General features: G+C 40.4%; 2 protein-coding genes across 6 annotated transcripts in view; one reads left to right on the forward strand and one right to left on the reverse strand.

The window, feature by feature from the left end:
• fhod3a (formin homology 2 domain containing 3a) overlaps positions 1–5,841 on the reverse strand; it is a 67,794-nt gene extending 61,953 nt beyond the window's left edge. For all 5 annotated transcript variants that reach the window (XM_065471192.1, XM_065471188.1, XM_065471190.1 and 2 more), the window contains exon 1: positions 5,384–5,841. In XM_065471192.1, the coding sequence (XP_065327264.1) occupies positions 5,384–5,548 (165 nt within the window). In that variant the 5' untranslated portion in view covers positions 5,549–5,841. The remainder of the gene's footprint in view (positions 1–5,383) is intronic.
• Positions 5,842–16,342: 10,501 nt separating this feature from the next.
• Positions 16,343–22,734, forward strand: LOC135932364 (sodium-dependent neutral amino acid transporter B(0)AT1-like). Its single transcript, XM_065469806.1, has 12 exons — positions 16,343–16,541; positions 17,060–17,200; positions 17,586–17,723; positions 17,811–17,992; positions 18,081–18,191; positions 20,379–20,491; positions 20,581–20,709; positions 20,818–20,974; positions 21,112–21,316; positions 21,403–21,562; positions 22,231–22,393; positions 22,525–22,734. The coding sequence occupies exons 1-12, from the start codon at positions 16,343–16,345 to the stop codon at positions 22,732–22,734; spliced, it is 1,908 nt and encodes a 635-aa protein (XP_065325878.1).
• The last annotated feature ends 740 nt before the right edge of the window (positions 22,735–23,474 follow it).

Consider the following 23,474-nt stretch of genomic DNA (forward strand, 5'->3'; position numbering starts at 1 on the left):
ACAATGAATCATCTGTGTCAAACCTTCTAAGGCTGAAGGATGACACCAGTGTGGAAGTGCCAAACGCTGCAGTTCCTCTAATGGCCATTCAAGGCTGCCTCCCAAAGCAAGTACACTCATGTGATAAAATATTTATAATAGTAATCTATGGATAGTTTCCCCCTTCATGACAATTTTGCATTTTTTTTTTCTCATCTATCTGGACATTTGAGTTAGGGGCGTGGCCACATTGACTGACAGGTGTGCCAGAGCCTGCCTGGCCTCATCCAGCACTCCAAGGCACTGGGTTGGAGTTCTTCACTGCGTGCAGGCTGTTGGTCCCTCTTGGAGGATTTTCAAACAGAATACGTAACTTTTATTAAGGCTTGTTGTGCGATGTACAAAGAAACAGTTTGCCCTCTCATCCACCCTATCATCCGGTGGTGGAAAACAGTGCTAATGCTAACAAAATCCAAAACCAGGCACTGATATCATGGTGGCTATGTCCTGTTTTATACTATGACAGAAGCACATAGTGTTTTTTTAAAGTTTAAAAAAAAAGCTAACTCTAGCACATGCACCATGCTAACAATAGGTTGGCATGTTGGCATGGTAACGTGCTACTTAGCAAACAATGCATTACTTTCACAGAGTTTAACCACTGTGTGGAAATTTTTAATACCAACGCTGGTGTTGGTATTGGATCGATACTTTGCTTCTATCCTCAGAGTTTAGCATGTAGCCCACTGAACTGTGTTAAAAAAAAACGTAAAGGTAATTTTTTTGGAAATGAAAAAGTATATAAATAAACTTTTAGACAGATACATTTAGATTCCAGGTATGAAAAAAATTTCAAAATACACAACTAGCTGAAAGGTATGTTTTTTTCTAGTGAATAATTATTATGAAAAGTAAAAAATCAGAGTGATTTAGTGTGCTCCCCTAAATATACTCCCTGTATAGGTTAAAAGTATCAATCTTGGTATTTATTTATTCACTTGGTTTTGGATCGATACCAACATTTGCAGTATTGCACAGGAAAGATGGTGAAAAATCAGAATATCATCCAAAAATGGGCGTCATGTTTGCATGCCCTATGTTATTTCCATCCATCCTGAGGCTGTTAAGGCATTTCACTGAAAAGCACAGATGTCGTCCTCACAGTGGAAAAAGTCAGGGGATCAGAAACCTCACAGGGATTCATTGTCTTTGAAGCAAACACACCAGACCACACTGCGATCCCTCAAAACCTGTGAGGCTGCCACCGTGGCTCAAAATGTTAACCAGCTGAAAAGGAAATGCAAACACTTTAAAGGTAATCCTGCGCTCCATAAATAGTTTCCCCAGCTGTTAAAGTCAAGCGCGATACTACTGTCCTTCACACTTTTCATGCACGTGAGATTTGGTAAATCTCAAACCGAAACAGAGGGGGTGGAGACAGTGGGCAGGTGAGGGTGGGGTTAATCACCCTCTGTCCCAGTGGCCTGGTTTTTCATGGAGGGACTAAAACAAAACAACAAAACATTTCTTGTGTCTAATCTGCTGCCATTATTCAGCATTTATTTTATTTTCAGCAACATCCCAGGCACGCTGTCTGACCCACACTGCCCTCCTTTACCTCCACATAAGCACACTAACACTGCTTCAGCAGCAAGGAGTGAGCTTGGTCATCCAAATGATGTCTCTTTTTTCTAAAACATGTGGTTTCTTTTTTTTGGGGGGGGGGGGGGGGGGGGGGGAGAAGGATAGGGAGTAATAACACAACACATCACGCTGCATGAGGCCGAGAGCAGCGGTGGCTCTTCACAAGTCAAGTCTCTGGGGACTTGCTAGAGCAACACTTAGTGGCTTGTATATACTTCGCGCTCGTTTTAATCAAATTCTCCCTCAAGAGCAAAGCAGGAGAAAATAGGGGAGAGTAGAGGGAGGTGGGGGGGAGGAGAGGAGAGGGGGAGGAGGTGTAATTACTTCCATGTTAAAACAACACCGGGTCTGGTGGTGGTGATCGCATTTAACGACACTCTTACATAACTTACAAGACAACTTTCTTTAAAAAAAACTTTTTTCTTGCATCAAAATCAGAGCCTCAGAGGCTCTTTGAAGAACGGGGGGGAGGGCGTGTTCAGCGTTGGCCATTAAACCTCCAGTGCTGGTTTACTGGGAACCTTTTGGTAGTGGAATAAAAGTCGAGCTGTGAAGTCTGAGCTTTGTTTGTGGCAGAAGCTGTAGCTGTTTGACTGACAGCGACCTGAATATCTGATATGTTATTTTTAATTTTTTTTGTCTCATTGCCTAAATTAAGTAGGGAATGTCTACAGTCTAGTCTTTAGACTGCCTTTATTATCCACTTTAAGTTGACTTCCTTTAAAGCAGGAAGAGGTCAGTGATGATCTCTGCTGCCAGAATCCAAACTTCTGTTTAGCAGCTGGGACAAAGTGACACATCCCCGTGCACAGCAAACCAGCAACACATTGATTTAACTTTGGCAAGAGGTTCTAACCTTATGTGTCTGCGTTTGTGTGTTTGAGAGTACGAACTGCTGCACGGCCATAGAGGTGGAGGAAGAGATGGAGGAAGAGGTCAGGAAAACCGCGGCACCCAAAGTGAGGAGAACAAAGTGTCGCAGGGATCCAGGCCCCGGCCGCAGGAATTCTGGGACAAGTGACCTATACTTTACATGCAGCCCAGCCAGCCGTGCACACAGCTCTACCATCATCACGGCATAATAACACAGCAGGCTTTTTTTTTCTTCCCCTTAGAGGAGAGCACAGGAGGTTAAAACAAAAATCAGGGAAAGGCTGTTTAAACAAAGACTAACTGAGAAAGCAAAGAGAACTGTCAAAAACAACTGAGCGCTTCTGACATTTTCCAATTATATAATAACACTCGAGCATTATAAGCACCAAGTTTTAGATCTGGATGGTCTGACGGGCAAATTTGCAACCACTCAAATTCATCCCTATAATCTAAGCGCAATATCCATTTGCCATTGCGCACAGCCTTCCTGGTGATGCGAGCGAAATTGCAAACACAAATGCAGGCTGTGCCATCTGTCCGACTATAGGTTGTAATCATAAGCTTTGCTGTGCCGTGGGCCATTTTTCATTTGTTTCGTGGTTTTTAAAGATGGGGGCAGCTAAAGATCGTCTGGTTCGGAAAACCACTTCTGCTGCTTTGCTCTCAGGTCTGTGTGCCAGCAGTTAAAACTCCCCATTTTTTCCAGACTGTGCCAGTTTTTGTTTTTTGTTTTCAACTCTGTTAATCTACACTTTCAGCTTTAACTGTGTAGCAGCCACATAAATCACAAAAAACAAGGTCACATCTGCTGCACTTGTACAGCCTCTGTGGGTGTGTTTGTGTGTCTGAGTCAACCTTGTCTGTAAGGAATGCGTTGCTTTTTCCTTCTTTTTTGGTGGGGGGGTTGCTTCAACACTGAAATTGACTGAAAATGGTATCTCTTCTTCTCCGTCACACCCACCGTGTCCCATCGCATGTAGGTGAATGAGGCACCTCGGGATAAATCTGGCTGAACTAATGCCTCTGTGCAGCCACCTGTCACTGCCGCATGCAAAGCAGAGAGCAAAAAATACAGCGGGAAGCTTTATTCACTGTATTTGGGACTTCAGGGAGGCGGGGTGTCTGTTTGTGCGTAGACTTCTCAGCAGAGAAGTTCCGTTTTAGAGATTTCCTCGAGCTGGTGGAGATCCAAAGCCTTCCTCTGTGGCACTTTAGTGTCAGAGTGCCCACATTTACAAGTCATCAGGGGCATTTAGAGAAGTTGGTGTGAGGCGGGATGCCATAATAGGACCTGTGATGGAATGTAATTTACTTAGGTACTTTGTTGAAACACACTTTTTCTGAAGACCCCACCAGTGAGAAGCAGGTATAACTACTTCAATTCAGCCTTGAGGCGTTTGATGTTGTAAAGTAAAGACCCTACAATGATAAAGTGAAAACCACGACAATTAAATTACCCTCTATTAGCAAGCCCTTGAGCAACAGTGGAAAGGAAAAACTCCCTTTTAACAGGAAGAAACCAAAGGCAGAGCCAGGCTCAGGGAGGGGCGTGACCGTTTGGAGGTGATGGAAGGAAAACAGGACAAAACATGCTGTGGAAGAGAGTCAGAGTGATAACAACTAATGACATTATGCAAATGGTGTATAAACACAAAGTAAATGAAAAAAGGTGAGTGAATAAGAAACACAGTGCATCATGGGAAGCTCCGAGCAGCTTAGATCTATTGCAGCATAGTTATGCTGCAATAGGAGGACTCAGGGTCACCTGATCCAGCCCTAACTATATGCTTTATCAAAAAGGAAAGTTTGAAGCCTAATCTTAAAAGTAGAGACAGTGTCTGTCTCCTGAATCCAAACTGGGAGCTGGTTCCACTGAAGAGGGGCCTGAAAGCTGAAGGCTCTCCCTCCCATTCTACTTTTAGATTTCCTAGGAACCGCGAGTGAGCCCGCAGTCTAAAAAAACAGAACTTAAAAAAGCATATTCACTGAAAATTGCAAATGAGCTAAAGGTGCTGCTCAGTATACGCAGGAAAAAGAGAAGCGTAAAGACTAAATGTGCCCAGAGTGGTTGACTGGGATGTGAGACACAGGTGGTGAGGGCAGACATGATGGAAATGAGGGAAAGAAACAAAGACCAGAAATTTAAAAAACAAACACAGAAAACAAACTTTCAAAGTAAAACAGAAAATAACTGACAGTTTCTAAACACAAAGGACCATGACAGTTTTAATGTACTTGTATCTACTCAGCAGTATATTATTGATCAGTAAATAATGGGACAGACACTTACATGTAATCAGTGAATCATTATGATCTGATAATGTGATATATATGATTCTGAAAAGGGCTATTCTGCATAAGTTAACTTTGGATGTAATTTAACTATTAAGCATAATTGTGATTCCAAATAACTAAATTGTGCCAAATTTTCTCCTTTTTAAAAAACATTGTATTCATTGGTAATCAAACACAATGATTTCCCCTCCCCTTGTTCTTGGTACCCTATGCCACCCCAATTTTTAAAATTCCGGAAACGCCCCTGTTAATCAATGTGAACCAAGTGAAGTCCCCTGCTTCAGGGAGCTCCGCGCTTCAAGGCGAACACCTTATTTCAAACCCAGCGAGTTGTGCTTCCATGTGTTCTTTAAATAGCCTCTGGCGGATGGTGGCTCTGGAAGTTTACTTACAGGAGGCTTGAGCGTAAAACCAGCATGCGTAAACTGAATGGAGTACACAGGTTCGCCTATAAGTGTGTTTGAGTCAAAACATTAAAATTAAATAAAAAAAATAAATAGCTCCTCAGTGACATCGTTAGCTGTCCCTAAGTCCAAAGTCATCTCCTAGCTTTGTGTGCAGCATGACTTGTTTACTACCCTGTTAATCCTACCTTGTGCGGAGCTTTGAGGAGCCGGTGGACTCCTGCGAGCTGGTTGATGAGGGGGATATCCTCTCTGAAGGAGTACAGGGGGGGTCTGGTCGGCTCTGGAAAGTTGGTGCTGTTGAAAGGATCGGTATCATCTAAAAACTGAACCCTGCAGACAAACGTGGCCATGGTGCATCCATGCAAGTGGCTCCTCTGTGAAAGCAGCCCGGCTTAATGAGAAGCGGAGCAGCTTTCTCTCCTGGTAACGACAACAAACCGCGGTCTCCAAGCAGCGCAGCAGCCTGTCCTCCCGCAGGACGGAGTGGATGGCACAGAGCGGCGTCTCCTCGCTTTGCTTCTGCTCCCTGAGCCTCCTCTTGCTGCCGCTGTGTTATTCTCGGAGAGGCAGGTGTCTGCAGGCGGACTTCAGCTCGGTGCCGGAGAGTGAAGGATCAGCGCAGCTTGGGACAGCCGGTCTGCTGTCTGTCTGAGTCCCAGTAAATCCACCCCCACCCCCCCGGTGTCTATTTTCCCCTCAGCCTCATCTCACCCTCCTCCCCCTCCTCAGATCACTGTCTCCGACTTAGCTGTGGCTTTCTATCTGAAGAGGAACGACACTAATCCTATGGTACGTTTATGTAGACCAATGCAAATACTGAAATATTAATGCATGACCCAGAAGACCTTAGAAACATTACAGAAGAAGCAAACCACCGGCTGAATACAGAGACGTACATATATAAATACATACAAGAAGGAATGTAACTTCCTCCTTAATAAGAGTTTACTTAACTTATTTCAATACCGTGACACATTTACTGAATAATGTAGCAAATGAAACTATACAGCAGTCTACAGGGAAAAGTGTGTTTGATGGAGTTTGAGGTTAGAAAACAATTCAGATCAATTGTGACCTCTTGTGGCCAAATGCAGAATTGCAAGCGAAGACGTCTTGACACCTGCAATAGACTAACAGCTACCGCAGCTCTACTTTCTTCTCCTCTGGTTGGCGACTGCTGATTACAGCACCTCATGGCCGTAAACTGGAGAAATCATTTTAAAAATGGATGAATAAAATCCAAACTAGTCTCATTTTTATTTGTTTATTTAATATATTAACAATTTGAAATCGGAGCTGCGTTATTAACCCCTATGTGCACTTACAAGGTTATTCAATTCTTTAAATGGTAATCAGCCTCTTGAGAAATATTTCAGTTTAGATGAGGTGCGTGGAGGGGTCAGTGGTTATCGGCTGCTGTTAATTTTAAGTGGAGTCATGAAATAGGAGACTAATTATACCTCACAGCTCCACGTCGTTTTGTATGCGTGTGGACAAGGCCTCAAACCTGAACCCAAGCACATTTACAGAACCACGAGCAACTGATCTTAGACAGCAAAAAAATTCAGTGCAGTCAGTCACCGACCAGAAGTTTTCCTCAACGTCAACCTGTTTTTCCTCTGGTCTAAACGGAACCTTAAAGTGGACCTCTTAATGTTTCCCTTATTCTCTACCATTTATCTGCCATCGCTCATATTAAACAACAAGTGCCGAACACTGAGATTTGTGTAAGTGATCCATGGGAGCCAAAAGCTGAGGGCTCACACTGCTCTCTCGCAACAAGGCCCTATAAATTGAAATATAAACAATTAAAATTGTGACTCATGCAGTCATAGATGAACTTAACAGATAGAGTTGTATATAACAGATTTGAGCATAAGTTTGCTACCACAGTGAGTGGGTGACATATCACCAGTGTCTTAGTCTGTTTAACATACCTGTCACCTGTGTACACCGCAAGCTCTGCAGTGCAGTGGGCGAAATACCTCTTTATTACCACCAGAGAGCAGAAGGCCAGTCTCTTTATTTTTTTTCTTTTGTTTTAACTGCGAATGAAACAGTGAAAAAGTAGAAGGACATTCAGAAACCAGGTCCACTCTGGGATATACAGTACTTTCCAGAGTCTAAAGTACCACAAAGGAGAGATAAAGGGGAAAAAACATCAAGAACAATTATGCAAAACACACGTTTGCGTTAGAGCAGCGACCCCAAGTGGTCTAATGAAGCTGTGCCACTTGTGCTTCCTCAAAACAGGGTTCCAAGTCCATGTTCAAGGTTGGTGATAGATTCTAACTGCTCTACTGTGTGATCCAATCACAGACAACAACCAATCACAGTAGAGCACTGTAGTCTATGTACGGGACCATATAGCGAGCGGTGACCTCCTGTTTGTCGCTGAACTGGTTTGACAGACACATTTCTACAAAACAAAAGAATAAATTACAACTTGAAAAATCAAATCCAACCAAGAAAAAGCCAAATTTGACAATCAGATTTAAAGGTTACATGCAGAAACACTCATCTAGCTGCCACGCACCGATGGCACCACGGTGCTCGAAGGCCAGACTTTGCTCCACCTCTTCAACAAATAAACATATGATACTCAAAGGCAACTTCCTCAGCAGAGATAAGACTCCACGCAGCATACATCTTATGTTGATTACTGGTTGTAAATAAAGCGTAAAGGGCCTAAAGAGTTTCCCACACGCATCGAAAATCACAGTTTTACGCCTGTTATCTTATCTGTATTCTTGGTACATCAGGATTAGGGAACATCACCTTGTCTAAATGTGGGCTTGATCACCTCCCAACCACGCCTTTACACCGTGCATGGTTATATGAAAGTCATCATGAATAAGATCATTTGCAGCACCTTAGTCATTGGGTGGATGGCATTAGCTGCAGGTTATAATACAATCTTTTTGTTGGATTATCAAAATAAAATTATACATATATATATACATATATATATATATATATATATATATATATATATATATATATATATATACATGCAACATGCAATTTATTAATAGCCTTAGAAATAATAAAGGTTTAAAATTAATGGCCCAGCTTCAATTAATTTAGATTAAAATCTGGCTGAAGGTTGGAGCCATTCATGTGCATTATATAAATAGCTGCCTATGGACCTGCACATGTGTCTATACAAAGGGCTGAATTTGTAAGTCTGTTTACTTACAAAGAAATGAACAGTCTCTAATTTTTATGATAGTTTTATTTTAATAGAGAGAGACAGAATATCAACCAGCACATTACATGAAAGTGATTAAATGTTTTTGTCCATTCCTGCTGCTGGGCAACTCAAAGTTTCAGCTCCTTTCACACATTTTCTGTAGGACGGAGGTCTGAAGACTGGTGAGGCCACTCCATGACCTTAATGTGCTTCTTCTTTGTTTTGTTGTTTTTGAGATATTTTTTCAGTCATTGTCATTCCAGAAGACCCTTCTTTGAGCTGGTTGTAGGAAGGCGCTTCTCAACCAAGATTTTACAGTACACGGCCCCCATACCTTGGCCCCTCAGTCTTGTCTGGTATGGAGGAGGGTTTGAAATGGAAGAAACAGATCCTATGTGCTTCATGCATATAATGAGTTGAGATCTATCTGTAATTAATCGATTGATTGCAACCTGTGTTGCCCATGGAAACACGTCAATGCTGTGGTGAGCCAGAATTCTTTGATCAAATATGTATTTCACTCAATGACATTCAAATCAATGTATAACCTCTATGTAATGTGTTTTTTCTGTATTTTTAGTTAATATTCTGTCACTCTCAATTAAAATGAAACCACCATAAAAATGAGGAACTCTTCATTTTTTTGTAAAGGGGCAAACTTACAGATATAACAGGGGATGAAAGAACCATTTCCCCTCACCTCACATCTCTATATAAATATGTGCATGCAAACTGTTATACATATGGATGCCACTATATTGAATCAAAATACATTAAGAGGATGAAAAAACAGAAAGTGATGTCATGTACCGAGCACAATGCGTGTCTATTTGTTTCTTTTGTGTGTCTTTTTTTCAGATCAGAAAACACAACAAGTGAAATGACCCACACCAAATTTAAGACAGCTCACTAACTGATCCTCGCTGTTTTTTCACCTGGCATAACAAAACTGCTCACGGTTTGCAGATTCATGCTGGCTGACAGATTCTCGAGTGACCTTTGAATGCATCGCTTGAGCGGGCATTGCAGAATTTTTAAAGGTCCACTGAATCTAGGCGTGCTGATACTTTCCCTGAAAACGATCATTGCTTTCTGGTAATGCCTGACTCTGTACGGATGTATTTGGTTCTGTGAAGTGTCCCCCTGTGTCAGCATTGTTACATAAACGCACGCTCCATTTGACAGTCTGGGTATGTAACTACTTTTATTACACGATCACTTTGATTCACTTCAGCTGAAGTAGACTGAGTGACAAAGCCAGTATGCAGGGATGTTGTAGTTTTCCATATAAAGGACTATGGGTTAAAATTGATTTACTTCCAATCTGCTGCCTGTAGTCACACGTATGCAGTTCTCAGTTATTTACCAAGCTCTGAAGAACGGAGGTGTTTTATCTGAAATGGTAACCTCTCATCCTGTTCCTTGAAGATGACATGAGCATGTGCTAATTATCCAGATGCACTGACGGCCAATTCAGCAGGACCTGGAATTGCACAGACACCTACAAAGAAGCGGAACATGGGGCCAGTGGCAGAGTGGAGATCTTCTCTATGTGCTTTCATGGCTTCACTCCAGCTTCTTCGTGCAGTCCAAAGACATACATGTTAGGGTCACTAGTAATTCTACACCAAGACTTTAAACAAAAATAGACATACTGTAAGGAAATAAAGGTGATAATGATTGTTGACTGATGGTCTGATAGACAGTATTTGCACCATAAACTCCAAATACACTGAATTGGATTTTTCAAAGGAATCATTATCCAGTATCATCTGTTACCCTAAATTATCACATGGAAACTGCATGAACCTTGACCAGTATGCCATAAATAGAGGTGTGTTGCAAGTAATGCAGATTAAATGTTTTAATGATTCAATTTCATGGTCACATGTCTTAACCTCAAGTATTAGTAACAGCCTAGTTATGTAAGAGAGGGAGAAGGTGATTTCAGATACACTGAACATTAAAAATGGTATTAATTCCTCCCTGCCTCAAATTACACCTACTAAAGCACATCAGCATGAAATAAAATAATAAAAAAAACAGCAGGAGGGTTTACATCAGTGAAGAACTGATTTTATTTCACTTGTGTATCTTATTGAAAATGCAGTAAAGTGCAAGTAACTATGCTGGAATCACTTTTGACGATTTTATCTCAACCTCATTGAACAGCTGTAATTCTGTTTCTGTGAGTAAGAAATCTGGTGGGAGAATATAAATCCCGGAGATAAAAAAAAAAAACTGAGCATGCATAATCTAAAATGCTAGAGACACAATAAAAAGCCCGATGCGTCATTATGGGTTTAATATCCTGGCTCAAAGTAATTTGTGTTAAACATTAACTTACAGGTGAATGGAAATCGCTTCATAAAGCTAAAACATCCATTTGAGAGCAAAGACCCACCGAAGCGTTAACGCACTGTACATAAAAATTTGTGTCCATAGAGTCGATTTTGTTTTGCTGCAGGGACAGTGGTTGTACTTCACACTGTTTGGTGACACGATGCTATCAGCACATGCAAACATTAAAAAAATGGTATTTTTGTCAGTTAACAGACACATCATTCAGAGGAGCATGGAGCCAACATAAACTGGTCAACCTATCACTTTGGTATATTAGCATCAGCTAATTAAGGGCTAAATGCGAATGACTTATTTGTAAATCTAAAAAGTATATATATTTTTATTTACTATTGTAAAAAAACAAAAGCAAATATATAAAAATATATTTTTAAAAACGCTCATGAACGTCCAAACTTCCCATATGAGCAAGTTTAGCAGCTTTGAGACCTGTGTAATATTGGGCTGTAATTTTGTTTAGCTAATCGGTGTTTGTATACAGTGATTAACGTTTAGTTTGTGTTACTATCGGACAAAAAGTAAGAGCCAGAAGTTCAATGGGACAGCCACCTTTCCCTATAGAGGCCCAATCATGTCGAAAATGAAGGCTCAAAACCTGATGTGTCATACAGCTTCTCCATATCAGCTGATTGAAATCTCTGTTATCTGAAAAAGAGGTTCGACCAAGAAGCGAACTTTCAACCCTGAACCCACTCCACCTGCATCGTCACGCGTGATAATGAAGACAATAAAAGCTCTGATTGGTGCATTTTCTTACTTCGCATGTTTAACAGAGTCTGAAAGACTTACCTGTCAATTTCTGAAATATGTAACTGACAGTCTTGAACTGATTAAATTGCAAGGCCGTTAAAATAGCTGAGGAGAGGGGAACTGTGAATAGAATAATGAACGTCGTACACGGCACTTTATACGGCAGAAATGATAAATCTTTTCCGTTTGTGTTGGGTTTTGAAAACATCTAATGTTCCAGTGGTTACAGTAAACAAGGTGTGCATCTAACTCATTGTACACAACTCTCGTATCTTTCAAGCTATTTAAGTTTATCTTATAACGAATGCCCGAGTGTGCTTTTATGGTGCCTTTCCTTATCGTACACGTTATTTCCCATCATTCCACTATCGGATGGCTTCTTTGACCCCCTACATGTTATTATGCAGCTTCAGAGAATACTGACGAGGCTTGAGGTCTCTCGTGGCAGCGTGGATTCTCAGAGCCATGGTGTGTTTTTCAGTCTATACAAATGTACGGATGCACACAGTGAAGTGAGAACCATTTCTCCCTCTAACCTTTTTGTTGTGTTGTTTGTTAGCAATGTTTAATGCTGCTGTTTCATTTCCAAATATCAACCATGGAAAAGGTTCCAGCTTCAACCAGATATTTAATTAAGAGTATTTCATTTAACAAACACTCAGCTGATCTCCAGAGATTTCTAGAGGCAATCGTAATAATCAGTATTGGTCAAGCTACTTGAAAATAGTAATTAGTTACTAATTACTGATTACTTCTCCAAGAAAGTAATCCCATTGCTTTACTGATTACTTATTTTCAAAAGTAATTATTTACTTATTACTTAGTTACTTTTTAAAAATGTGATACACAACCTGAATACAGGTTAGCAATAGACCAGCCCAATTCTATTTTTCTGCATAATCCTTCATATAAAACTGAATCAAACAAAAAAGTCTCTTTTTAAAACTTGTTTTATTAGTTTCAGTCTTTTAACTTTATGCATCAAGCAAACATTATTAAACATTAACATTTAAACCAATTTTCTGCGTATTCCAGCTTATAAAATGAAATAATGTTTTGTGTTTACACTCAGTCTTTCAAATAGATGCAAGTAAAACGCAGCAAAAAATAAATAAAATCAAAGATTCAGTGGCACTGAGTCCTGTCGCTCTCAAATCTATTTTCACCTGTTTAGCAGGAGTGGGGCCAGTGGAGCTTTGCCCGGTGCTGCAGCGGTCATGTCAGTGGGGGGATCCAGGGGTTTCTCTGGGAATTTCACAATCCCGTGGCAGCGTGCTAGCTGCCTGCTCAGATTGAAAGTTTAATTTTTTGTTTTCTTCCCATGCATATTGCACAGCGGACACTAATGTTTTTGTCACTTTTAATGGAATCAAACTCAGAGGTCGGCATACGTACAGGTAATCTCCATGAGCACAAAGCTCAATCTGATGTCACTAATGTAAAATATTAATGATCACACTAACAAACAGATTTAGCTGTCAGCACAAAAGCCCCACCCACCTCCTGGTTAAACCTTCTGTTTGTGAGGAGCAGCCAATCAAAACAAAACTGGCTTAAGCGGCGAGGTGACTTGTTTCAGACAGTGGATGAGACTAAATCCAAGTAAAAGGCAGTTAAGATTATTTTAAATTCTGTCATGAGCGTTAAAAAAAGCACCTTCCTTAAACAGTGGGAATGATTTTTAATCATTGTTGTTATTTGTTATTTTTTTATTGCTTGTCCTGTAAATAGGTCAGTGAAGCACTGCAGGTTGTTTTATAGAGTCTGAAGGGAACAGTTTCTCCTATATTGCGATCATAGAGGCCATAAAGTTTTGTCCCGGCCTCTTCACGATGCTTGGAAGTGCAGAAGGACTGCTGGTTCCTCTGCAAGACCTCAAAATTTTACAAATACCTGTGTCAGTGTGCTAGTTTGTACATTTTTTGTTTATTGGAAAAGTGTGTTTGTTTAGGATTTTAGAAAATGAATCCTTGTCATCCGTATTGATCCTGGTTATCTTTGGTCTGTGATCTGTTAATTAGTGGTTAGGATTGTCAGATAGATTTGCAGGCGTCACCGCTTTCCATAGGATGATTACCTAAGTGTCCTAAATGGTTAGTTGTGAGATTTTTTTTTCTATTCTTCCAAATATGCTGCTACAGCTCAACACTGTTTCTGCCAAAATCTTCAAGCACAAGAACACCACAGAGCATCCCGTTCCTCCTTCAAAAATGTGTCTTTTTTTCCTCAAAGAAAACAAATTCCAAAGAACGTTTGCCAAATTCTTTTGATGCCTCAATGACTGACACTGATATCTATCCATGCAAAAATCAATGAAATCAATTCATCATCTGCTGCTTATCTGAGCCTGGGTGAGTCAGGAGAGAAGCCCAGACCTCCATCTGGTTGGGTAAAAGCTGATTTTTGTATCTTTTGTGACAAGATGAACAAACTACCCGTGCTGCGCTGCCCTTTTTACTCCCACGTGCAGATCCAAATCTGTTAGAAATACATGCATAGATACATTTGGATGACTTTCTCTCAGCATATCTACACTGAATTAAAGAAGGCATAGTTTTTATAGTAGTAAATGAAATATTTTTAATGAAGCAATATCTTGAGATTATTTTTATTATGTTAGTGATTTCCATCTAAAAATGACTGATACTCAAATCTGACTGTTAAAAATCAGTATTTTACACATTTCCTCACAGACAGCCTGAATGTAACATAAGTCTTCATAATTTAAGTGTTTTCAACCTTTATGTATCTTATGTATGTAACATCCAATGTTGTCTTTTAACATAGTCCCATGATGACAAACCTTAAAAAAATAAAGAACAGAAAAAAAAGTCCTCACAGCAAGAAGGTCCTGAGTTCTATCCCACCATCAGGCTGGGGTCTTTCTGTGTGGAGTCGACGTGGGTTCTCTCCCACAGTCCAAAGACATGCAGTTAGTGGGGTTACGTTAATTGGTGATTCTAAATTGCCCATAGGTGTGTACCCTGCCTCTCGCTCTAAGACAGCTGGGATAGGCTCCAGCCCCCCATCGTGACCCTGACAAGCATAAGGCAAAGAAAATGGATGGATGGATGATGCTTAAAAAACACTGAATCCTGGAGGCAGGGATCTATTAAGAAAGAAAGAATTGTGATTGCAGTCAAATGTAATATTAAGAAAAAGGGTCACTGTGATACTAAGACAAAAAGATGAATAGAGTGGAAGAATCAGTCATTTAGATGCTATTTCACCCCCACAGTGAAGTATTTAACATTACTGATGTAATCTGCTGACTTCACATGCACAAATGAACTATTAACCTTTGATGATTCAGTCTGTGGCAGGCAGTGGGGAGTGAGCATAAGAGGAGTGATTTTTTTTTTTTTTCGTGAAGTTGCAGGTAATTTCTCACAGGTCAGCAAATATCACCAATGTCACAAATTGTTCTGCACAGCCTTTTTTTAAAAAAAAAAACAAAAAAAACCAAACAAACTGGGAAGCCACGGTTGCTGTAGTTGCAGTTTCCACATTTTTAAAAAAGCAGCATGTAATAAATTCACTCTCAGAGAAAGATGCAAGACAAAGAGGTCAAGAGAGGAAGACAAGAGATTATTCTTCAGAGGTAAGAACTGCTCAGCAAGGGACATTTTACAAACCGGCAACAATGGGAAGCCCCATGTTAGATTGAAGTAGTCAGACAGTGGATGTGTAGATGAAGTGCTGCTTGAGACATCTGGTTATTTCATAATGTGGAATGTCCTTAAAAACAAATTACATTATAATAATTTCATGTTATTAAGAAGTGCATGGGCAGTAAGCTCGGGCTAACTGGGACTGCTGTGTTGTGGTTCAGTTTACAGTGATGGACGGTGATCTGCATAGAGAAGGGCTTGGAAAAGAATTGAATTTTGCAACAGCAAAGACAGTGGTAGAAGTAACTTCCATGGGAAAACGCTGTTTTGTCTTTTTTTTTAAAATCACACTTTCCAAACTCCACTTTAATACTTATCTTCTACCGCCCCATTATTTCGCCAAGTCCCACTTTACTCCCTGAGTGTGACTGCCATTTAGATTGACAGTGGAAATGCACCACTCCGTAAATGTTGACGCCAGCCTTTTATTAGTTAATTAGTGCATTAGAGAGCAACACTGATAAGGTTTACAAGGGCCGTGAACTACTCGACAATTATACTATGAGGTAAACATGGTATAAACTTTTTAAAAAAAATCACTTCCACAACTCGGTGATAATTTTACAAATACTTTAATGGTTATCATGTAAAGAATAAGTCACAAATGTGCCTCACACACTGAATAATGTTCTTATCTTAGCAAGAAATAAGCGTCTGATTTATTGAGGATTACAAAAACGTGACCCGATGGTAAAGATAGAGGATTTGTGTTTGTATTGTATTATTTCCATTATTAGAATTCACAAAATGACTAATACAAATGTCTCCTTTCATAGAAAGGGTTATTGGCAGCATCTTGTGTAATGTATTAACCACTAAGAACAAGGTTGCACCTTTTTCCGTTTAAAGTTGCTGACATCATATAATATAACCCAGGCTAAGACGAGTGACTGATAACCACGAGTAAGGTGCAACAGGTCACAGTAAATGCCTCAGTGTCCCTCACCTGGACACACAGTAGGGATAAAGGACTCAGAGAGAGGGAGGAGAGAGAGATAGTCCACGGAGACTCAGAAGCCGACTGCACAGAGGAGGAATCCTTCTGAATCCTCTCAGTTGCTTAAAAATTTACAAAAGTAACAGAACTTCAAAGTGATTATCAAAGAGAGTCACAGCAGCTCTTATTTCCAATTTCTTTTTTGCACGGAGGAGGTTTACAGCAAGCCACCATGAAGCTGAAATTACCAAACCCAGGACTGGATGACCGAATCCCGTCTCATGAAGATTTGGAAAGGATGGAAACCGAGGAGGCTGGGGACAGGCCCAAATGGGACAACAAAGCCCAGTACCTCCTCACCTGCGTGGGCTTCTGCGTGGGACTCGGTAACGTCTGGAGGTTCCCGTACCTGTGTCAAAGCCACGGAGGAGGTATGCAGGGACGTGTGGAGCAGTAGATGTGAAAGATATTTGAATATAGACTAGGTGCCACAAAAGTTGCTTTGTTTTTGCTAACAAAAGGACACTATGGATTTTAGTGATTAGAAAGAAATTATACAATTTGCTTTTGTTAAAAGGTTACAACCAAGAGATAAGACGAAGCATGCAGACATGTTGTATCAACACAAAGAATGCCACAGTATGAATTATGGAAATGCCCGTTTTATTCACCATAAATAATCAGATATAGATACTGACTAAATTTTTATTGAATTTTATTTCTATTTAATGAAACTCAAAAAAAGAAAGTGTTTCTTGAGATAAATGTTATGGGAAAGGTAATGTGTGAGTCTTATTCTTGGTTTGTACAGTTCCTAGTTTAGCTAATAAAAAGCTGCTTTTCACAGTTTACAAGTATCTTTGTGCTTAGTTTCCTTTGTTAAAGTGTCTAATAAAGTAAATCTCACCACTTTGCTAATTCATTATGAATGTGAATGTTGTACTGTTAGGAGCGTTTATGATCCCGTTCCTTATCCTGTTGGTTCTGGAGGGAATCCCGCTGCTGCACTTAGAGTTTGCCATCGGTCAGCGCCTGAGAAAAGGCAGTGTGGGAGTGTGGAGAGCAATCAACCCTTACCTGACTGGAGTTGGTGTGTACAAAAAAAATGGCTAAATATCTCATGTATTAACTAATTTAGAGTTTTTAGAGGATGAAACTGATTCTGCTGTTCTTCCATTAGGTTTGCTTTTAAAGCAACGGTTACTCAAGCGAGTGCTAGATTTTAATACAAAATACAGACCGAGTAATCATTCCTATCCAAGCATTTAGAAAAAAACAGTCAATATTGGGATCACTTAAGTTTACAACTGAGCACCATAATGAGGCCAAATTCCTGCCAAGCATATATCATATGTAACATATATAAACATAGCACTTACTATGCTGTCATGCTAAACTAAGCTAGCAAACATGGCCCACATCTTAAGCGGATGATCACTGTGAGTTTTTCCACTGCTTTCTTCATTCGTTTGCAGGCATTGCATCGTTACTTGTCTCATTTTTGGTCGGTATGTATTACAACACCATCATGGCCTGGATCATGTGGTACCTGTTCAACTCCTTTCAAGATCCTCTGCCTTGGAGCCAGTGCCCTCTCAATGCTAACAGCACAGGTGTGCCTTCATCTAACAAGAGGTTACAATAGAACGTTATGCGATGGTTAGCCTGCCATCAAGTTGCTCTTTACGTGCCGTTTGCAGGTTTAGTGGCTGAGTGCGCACGGAGCACCACTGTTGACTACTTCTGGTACAGAGAGACTCTGAACACTTCAGCAGCCATTGATGACGCTGGAGGTTTGCAGTGGTGGATGGTGCTGGCCCTGTTCGCTGCCTGGACTCTGCTGTATGTGTGCTGCATTCGTGGCATTGAGACTTCTGGCAAGGTCTGAAAAATCACAATATCTAAAAAAAGGGAGTGATTTTTACATGTAGGCTTGCTCAGATATACACGTGCCATCTTTCTTTTTTCAGGCTGTCTACATCACCTCCACTCTCCCATATCTTGTCCTCACAATCTTTCTCATCAGAGGACTGACTCTCAAAGGCTCTACACAGGGAATAAAGTACCTCTTCACACCAGATGTAAGGGTTCAATGTATCACATGTCACAAGAATCAGAAGGGACAAGATGAACTTATTTGTCATTATGGTTTTTGTACAGTTTTACAACGTTTTTGGAGAATTACTCAATAACTAGGGGTGCAACGATACACAAAATTCACGGTTCGGTTCGGTTCGATACTTTGGTGTCACGGTTCGATATTTTTTCGATACAAAAAAATGTTCATTTTTAATTTGTCATTTATTAAAATTATAAATATATATTTGAACTCAAAAGTACAGTTTTTAAATTTAATGTTGCTGAAACAACAAAGTAATAAATCTATCTGATCGAGAAATCACTCATCTTTGGAAAAAGAGAGTTTATTACAGAGAAATGGCTCTTTCCAAAATAAAAGCTATACTATACGCTTCTTCTGGGGTATATTCTCAGCAGCATATTAAATATATCAGGTCCCCATAAGGAGAATCATGTGCTAACGGCGGTCTAAATGGCTCGGGTAAAGTTTGTAGCATGCGTGCTTGTTGTTTTTGTCTGCTTCCACTTGTCTTTGCACTAGGATGATGTCGGCGTAAATGTGCAGTCATATTCGTTGTGTTCCCACTAGTGCTGTCAGCGTTAACCTCGTTGAAATGACGTTAATGCCACAACACGGCAAATCTCCGTTAACGAGCTACTGCAGATCGCCCCGTGCGTGGAGCTGGACGGTGTCAACACGTTAACAAGCTTCCCACCAATGTAATTGAGCATTGCGTGGCACATCCGACACACTGTTTTACTTTTGTCCATGACGCGCTTACCTTCAGGGTCATACTTCACATGAAGACCAAAATAGTTCCAAAGGCCAGATCTGAATGAGGGTGGGGGAGGTTCAATTTGCCATGTTGCAACGAGGTCTTGCTAGCTTGCGCTGCGCTCAGTGGATCTGCGCTCGACAGTGCAGCCTAGGCGGATAAGTCGAACGCAGATCCACTGAGCTCTCAACACAGACAGCATCGTCAGAAGAAAAGTTGATAAAATAAATTAAAAATTTTGTATTGTTCGATACATATGCGTACCAAACCGAAAGCACTGTATCGAACGGTTCAATATTGATACGAGTATCGTTGCACCCTTATCAATAACGTCGGTGAAACGTGGACCTCATTGTTTCCACTCTTCATGCTAAGCTAGATGGCTGAAGGCTCATATTTATTGCACAGACATTACAGTAACATATGGTTATATGACTGTTAGAAAGTGTATTTCCAGAGATACAAGCCTATTTCTTTAAGCTATCACTGTCATGATCCTGGGTCTTTGACCCAGCGCCTTGTGTTTCTACTGTTGTGATATATTTTGGTTTTTGGTTCTGTTCTTCCTCAGTTTAATGTTTACTCATTTCTGTCTGTGTTTTCCTCTATGTAAAGTCCGTGTTCCTTAGTCTGTGCCTTTGCATGTGTGAGTTCCTGTTTTATTCTGTAGGTCTGCGTCTCTTGTCAGTGTTCTGGTTTCGCTTCCCCTTGTCTCGTTATGTCCAATTACTCCCAGCCGTATCTCCCTCCTAGTTCCCATTCCCTGATTGCCCTGTGTGTATTTAAGCCCTGTGTTTTCTCGTGCGCATGGCTGGTTCGTCTGTGTATCTCCCTCCGTCGTCTCAGGTTGTCTCTCTGTGTCTCCCTGCATCTCTGTTTCTGGTTTGTTTCTGTTAGTTTTCCCAGTTTAGGTTTTTGCTTAGTTTTCATGCTCACCCTCGCCATTTCTGTTTGTATCATCATCTGATGAATAAACTCACTTTTGCATCTGAGCTGCCTGCATAAAGGGTCCTTTAATAATTTACACACGGCTTGCCCCGCAAACCGTGACAATTACGTTTGCTGTTTGCTCTTTTAAGACACCCAGACCCAAAACATGAGAGCAGTAAACCTTTATCACAGTAATGATAAAAGCTGATATAAAAGCTGATACTGAAGGCTGAAATACAGCACAGTCAGTACTGTAAATTCCAATACATAATTAATCTTGATAGGCACTTTAAAGCCAAAATACCTGGTGACCATCTCACACATTAATCATTTTTCAAACAGCCTTGTTGCATTGTGTGTACCCTCTTAGATTATTAACTAACAACAGCCAGTGAGGTGGAAAAGTGTCAGTTTTAAAATGTTGTATTGGTCAGAAATCTGCTCACAGCTCATTAAGAATACTTATTTTTGGATTCTCTTTAGGTGGATGAGTTAATGAATCCACAGACTTGGTTGGATGCAGGAGCTCAGGTTTTCTACTCCTTCTCCGTGGCTTTCGGGGGCCTCATTTCTTTCTCCAGTTACAACTCTGTTCAGTGAGTAAAGGTCTTGATTGCACAGTCATATAGGAATCCACTGTCCAGCAGGTGTCCTCACACCATGTCCCTTCAAAATCTACTTGCAGCAACAACTGTGAGCAAGACGCCGTTCTCATCTCCATCATCAATGGCTGCACCTCGGTGTACTCTGCAACGGTGATCTACTCCATCATCGGTTTCAGAGCAACGCAGAAATTTGATGAATGCCAGGGAGAGTGAGTTTCAGTTTGCGCAAAAGATGACGTTACAATGGGGGGAAATGTGAGAGTGAGATTTACTTGTGTTGGAATGGAGTCATATCTGTTTTTTGTTACTTTTTGCAGTAACATCCTGCATCTCATCAATGCCTTTGACTACCCTGAAAACTCCATCACAATAGACAACTACGATCAGGTTCTGACCGGCCTAAATCAGACAAATCCAGATATCATCCAAGGTTTGCCGTTAAAAACCTGCGACATGGAGACTTTACTCAGTCAGGTCAGTGGAGCCTTTATTCATTTGTACTGCAATATCCTGTAATCATGTAATTCCATGATTATTTGCCCAGTTTGAGTGTCGCAAAAATGATTCAAAATCACTTCAGAACTTGACAGATTTGACCTGTACTTCTTCAGGGTGTGGAGGGAACGGGCCTGGCCTTCATCGTGTTCACAGAGGCCATCATCAAGATGCCTGTTTCGCCTCTCTGGGCAGTCCTCTTTTTCATCATGCTTTTCTGTCTCGGCCTTTCGACTATGTTTGGGAGCATTGAGGGAGTGGTGGTTCCCCTTCAAGACCTTAGAATTCTTCCCCAAACTTGGCCCAAAGAAGTTTTTACTGGTAACTTTCTCACACTGAGAACTTCTTCATAACCACCATGGAAAACTGGGTCTGATTGTAACCGCCTACTTGTGTTGTTTTTTCAGGTCTTACTTGCTTAATATCCTTTGCTCTTGGGCTCATATTCACACTACGCTCTGGGAACTACTGGCTAGCTCTTTTTGACAACTTTGCAGGCTCAATCCCCCTCCTAGTCATCGGATTCTGTGAAATGTTTGCTGTTATCTACATCTATGGGATTGATAGGTAAGTCTACCCATCCTTAGGTGACCAGCGCAGGACACTGACCTTAGGTGAGTCAGCGTCTAAAGTAATGACTTTCTAGGTACTTTATCAAACATCCGACAGTCTAAACAGAATCATGTTTGTACTTGTCATTATGGGAAAGTTTGCTTTCCTGGTATTTTCATATGAGGCAGAAAAGGTCAGTGTTCAGTGAGGCAACCAACAGTTCTTGTTAGAGTTCAAACAAAGCGTTGCTTTCTGACCTTGGAGTAGAGATAATGTAGCTCATCACAGCAGAAGTGTGTTTTAATGTTGCAACAGGAAGGGGAGGAATGTGTAAAATGTACTTTTGGCTTAGAGTTTCTGACCATGCACATGAAAGCAGTTAAATCTACTTATTTATAACAATTATCCAATAATTAGAATTAATTTATCATTCTAATTAATGAAATATAGAAAAGGTGCAAAAAGGTCGCGTGGTACCCTTTTTAATGTTTTCAATTTGGACTCAAAGTTATCTTAGAGAAAAATAACAGATTATAGTCTGCTTTGGTATCAGCCAGTTGAGCAAACAGTGACATGTGATGCTTTATTTACTGTAACTAATAAAATCTACAAGGTCGCCTTTTATGGACGATTTTTACACGTGCTCAGTTACATTATGTCTCCCTCTTATTGCTTTCAAACAGGTTCAATAAGGACATTGAATTTATGGTTGGCCACAAGCCCAATATTTTCTGGCAGGCAACATGGAGAGTGATTAGCCCAGTCATTATGATCTTCATCCTAATTTTCTACTTTGTTACCCAAGTCACCAAAGATTTAACCTATCTGGTGTGGGACGAGGAAGCGGTAAGTTTGTTGTTCACAGTAGTTTACAGGTTTCAAGAAACAAGTTTTTACATACAGTAACTGCAGGAATAAAGATCTAATTTGATGTTTTGTGCTGCAAAATGTAACTTTTTTGTTGATCCCGATCACAGGCGAGCTTTCCCGTACTGGAAGCACGTCCCTATCCCTCTTGGATCTACGTCATCATCTTTATCCTTGCTGGAATTCCCAGTCTGGCCATCCCCATTTTTGCCCTCTTTAAATTTTTCCAGAGGAAGTGCTGCAAGGACAAAAGCTACAAAGATCACCCAGTGGACACTATCTCTGCCAAAATAGAAATGAACGGCAAAGCAAAGTTCTAGGTTGATGTCGCCTTGATTGTTTAATGTGACTGATGTGTACTTGCTTTTATTGATGTGTTCTATGCACAAGATTGCCACTGTTGACTATTATCTTTGAAAAACAGATGTACATTTTTAAGTTGTTAGTTAGTTTCTGCATGATTGTGCACTTTGGGAGATTTATTATAGGGCTACAGGACACCCAACGGCTGCTTAGCTTATCTTGGCAGAAGGAAACAGGTTGACCTGCTGTGTGCATAAAATATGCTTACAAGCATCTAAAGCTCAATAATTAACATGTTCTCAGATTTCATCTGTATGGAGTGCACAAAGAAAAAAAATCATGGCTGAGCCGGTCTGATATTTTTCTCCTGTACCCACAGGACAAAGTAGTAATGTTAAGTTAACCAGTCAGTGGTTGAATATCTAACTATTCTTTTGATATTTTAAATGTACCACGCATGTATGTCTAATACAGACAATTGACTAATTATGGGACAAATCCTGACCATCGTTCCCTAGAGTGATGGCTTTGCAGTCACTAAATCTTTCAGAAGAATGGTATTCATTCATTCAATCAATGCAAAAATGAACTGAAGCTGCTTTGGTTTCACGTGGCAACCCAGCATATTACTAAGACACTTTATGTTGCATTTTCCTGTGGTGTGCCAAGTGCCTCTATATACATGAGGTTTATTTTAATATTTTGTAAATAATCCTTGGATTAAGTAAGATTTTTACACACTGTAATAATGTCTTAG

Source organism: Pelmatolapia mariae, linkage group LG22 (genome assembly GCF_036321145.2).
Source record: "Pelmatolapia mariae isolate MD_Pm_ZW linkage group LG22, Pm_UMD_F_2, whole genome shotgun sequence".
NCBI lineage: Eukaryota > Metazoa > Chordata > Actinopteri > Cichliformes > Cichlidae > Pelmatolapia > Pelmatolapia mariae.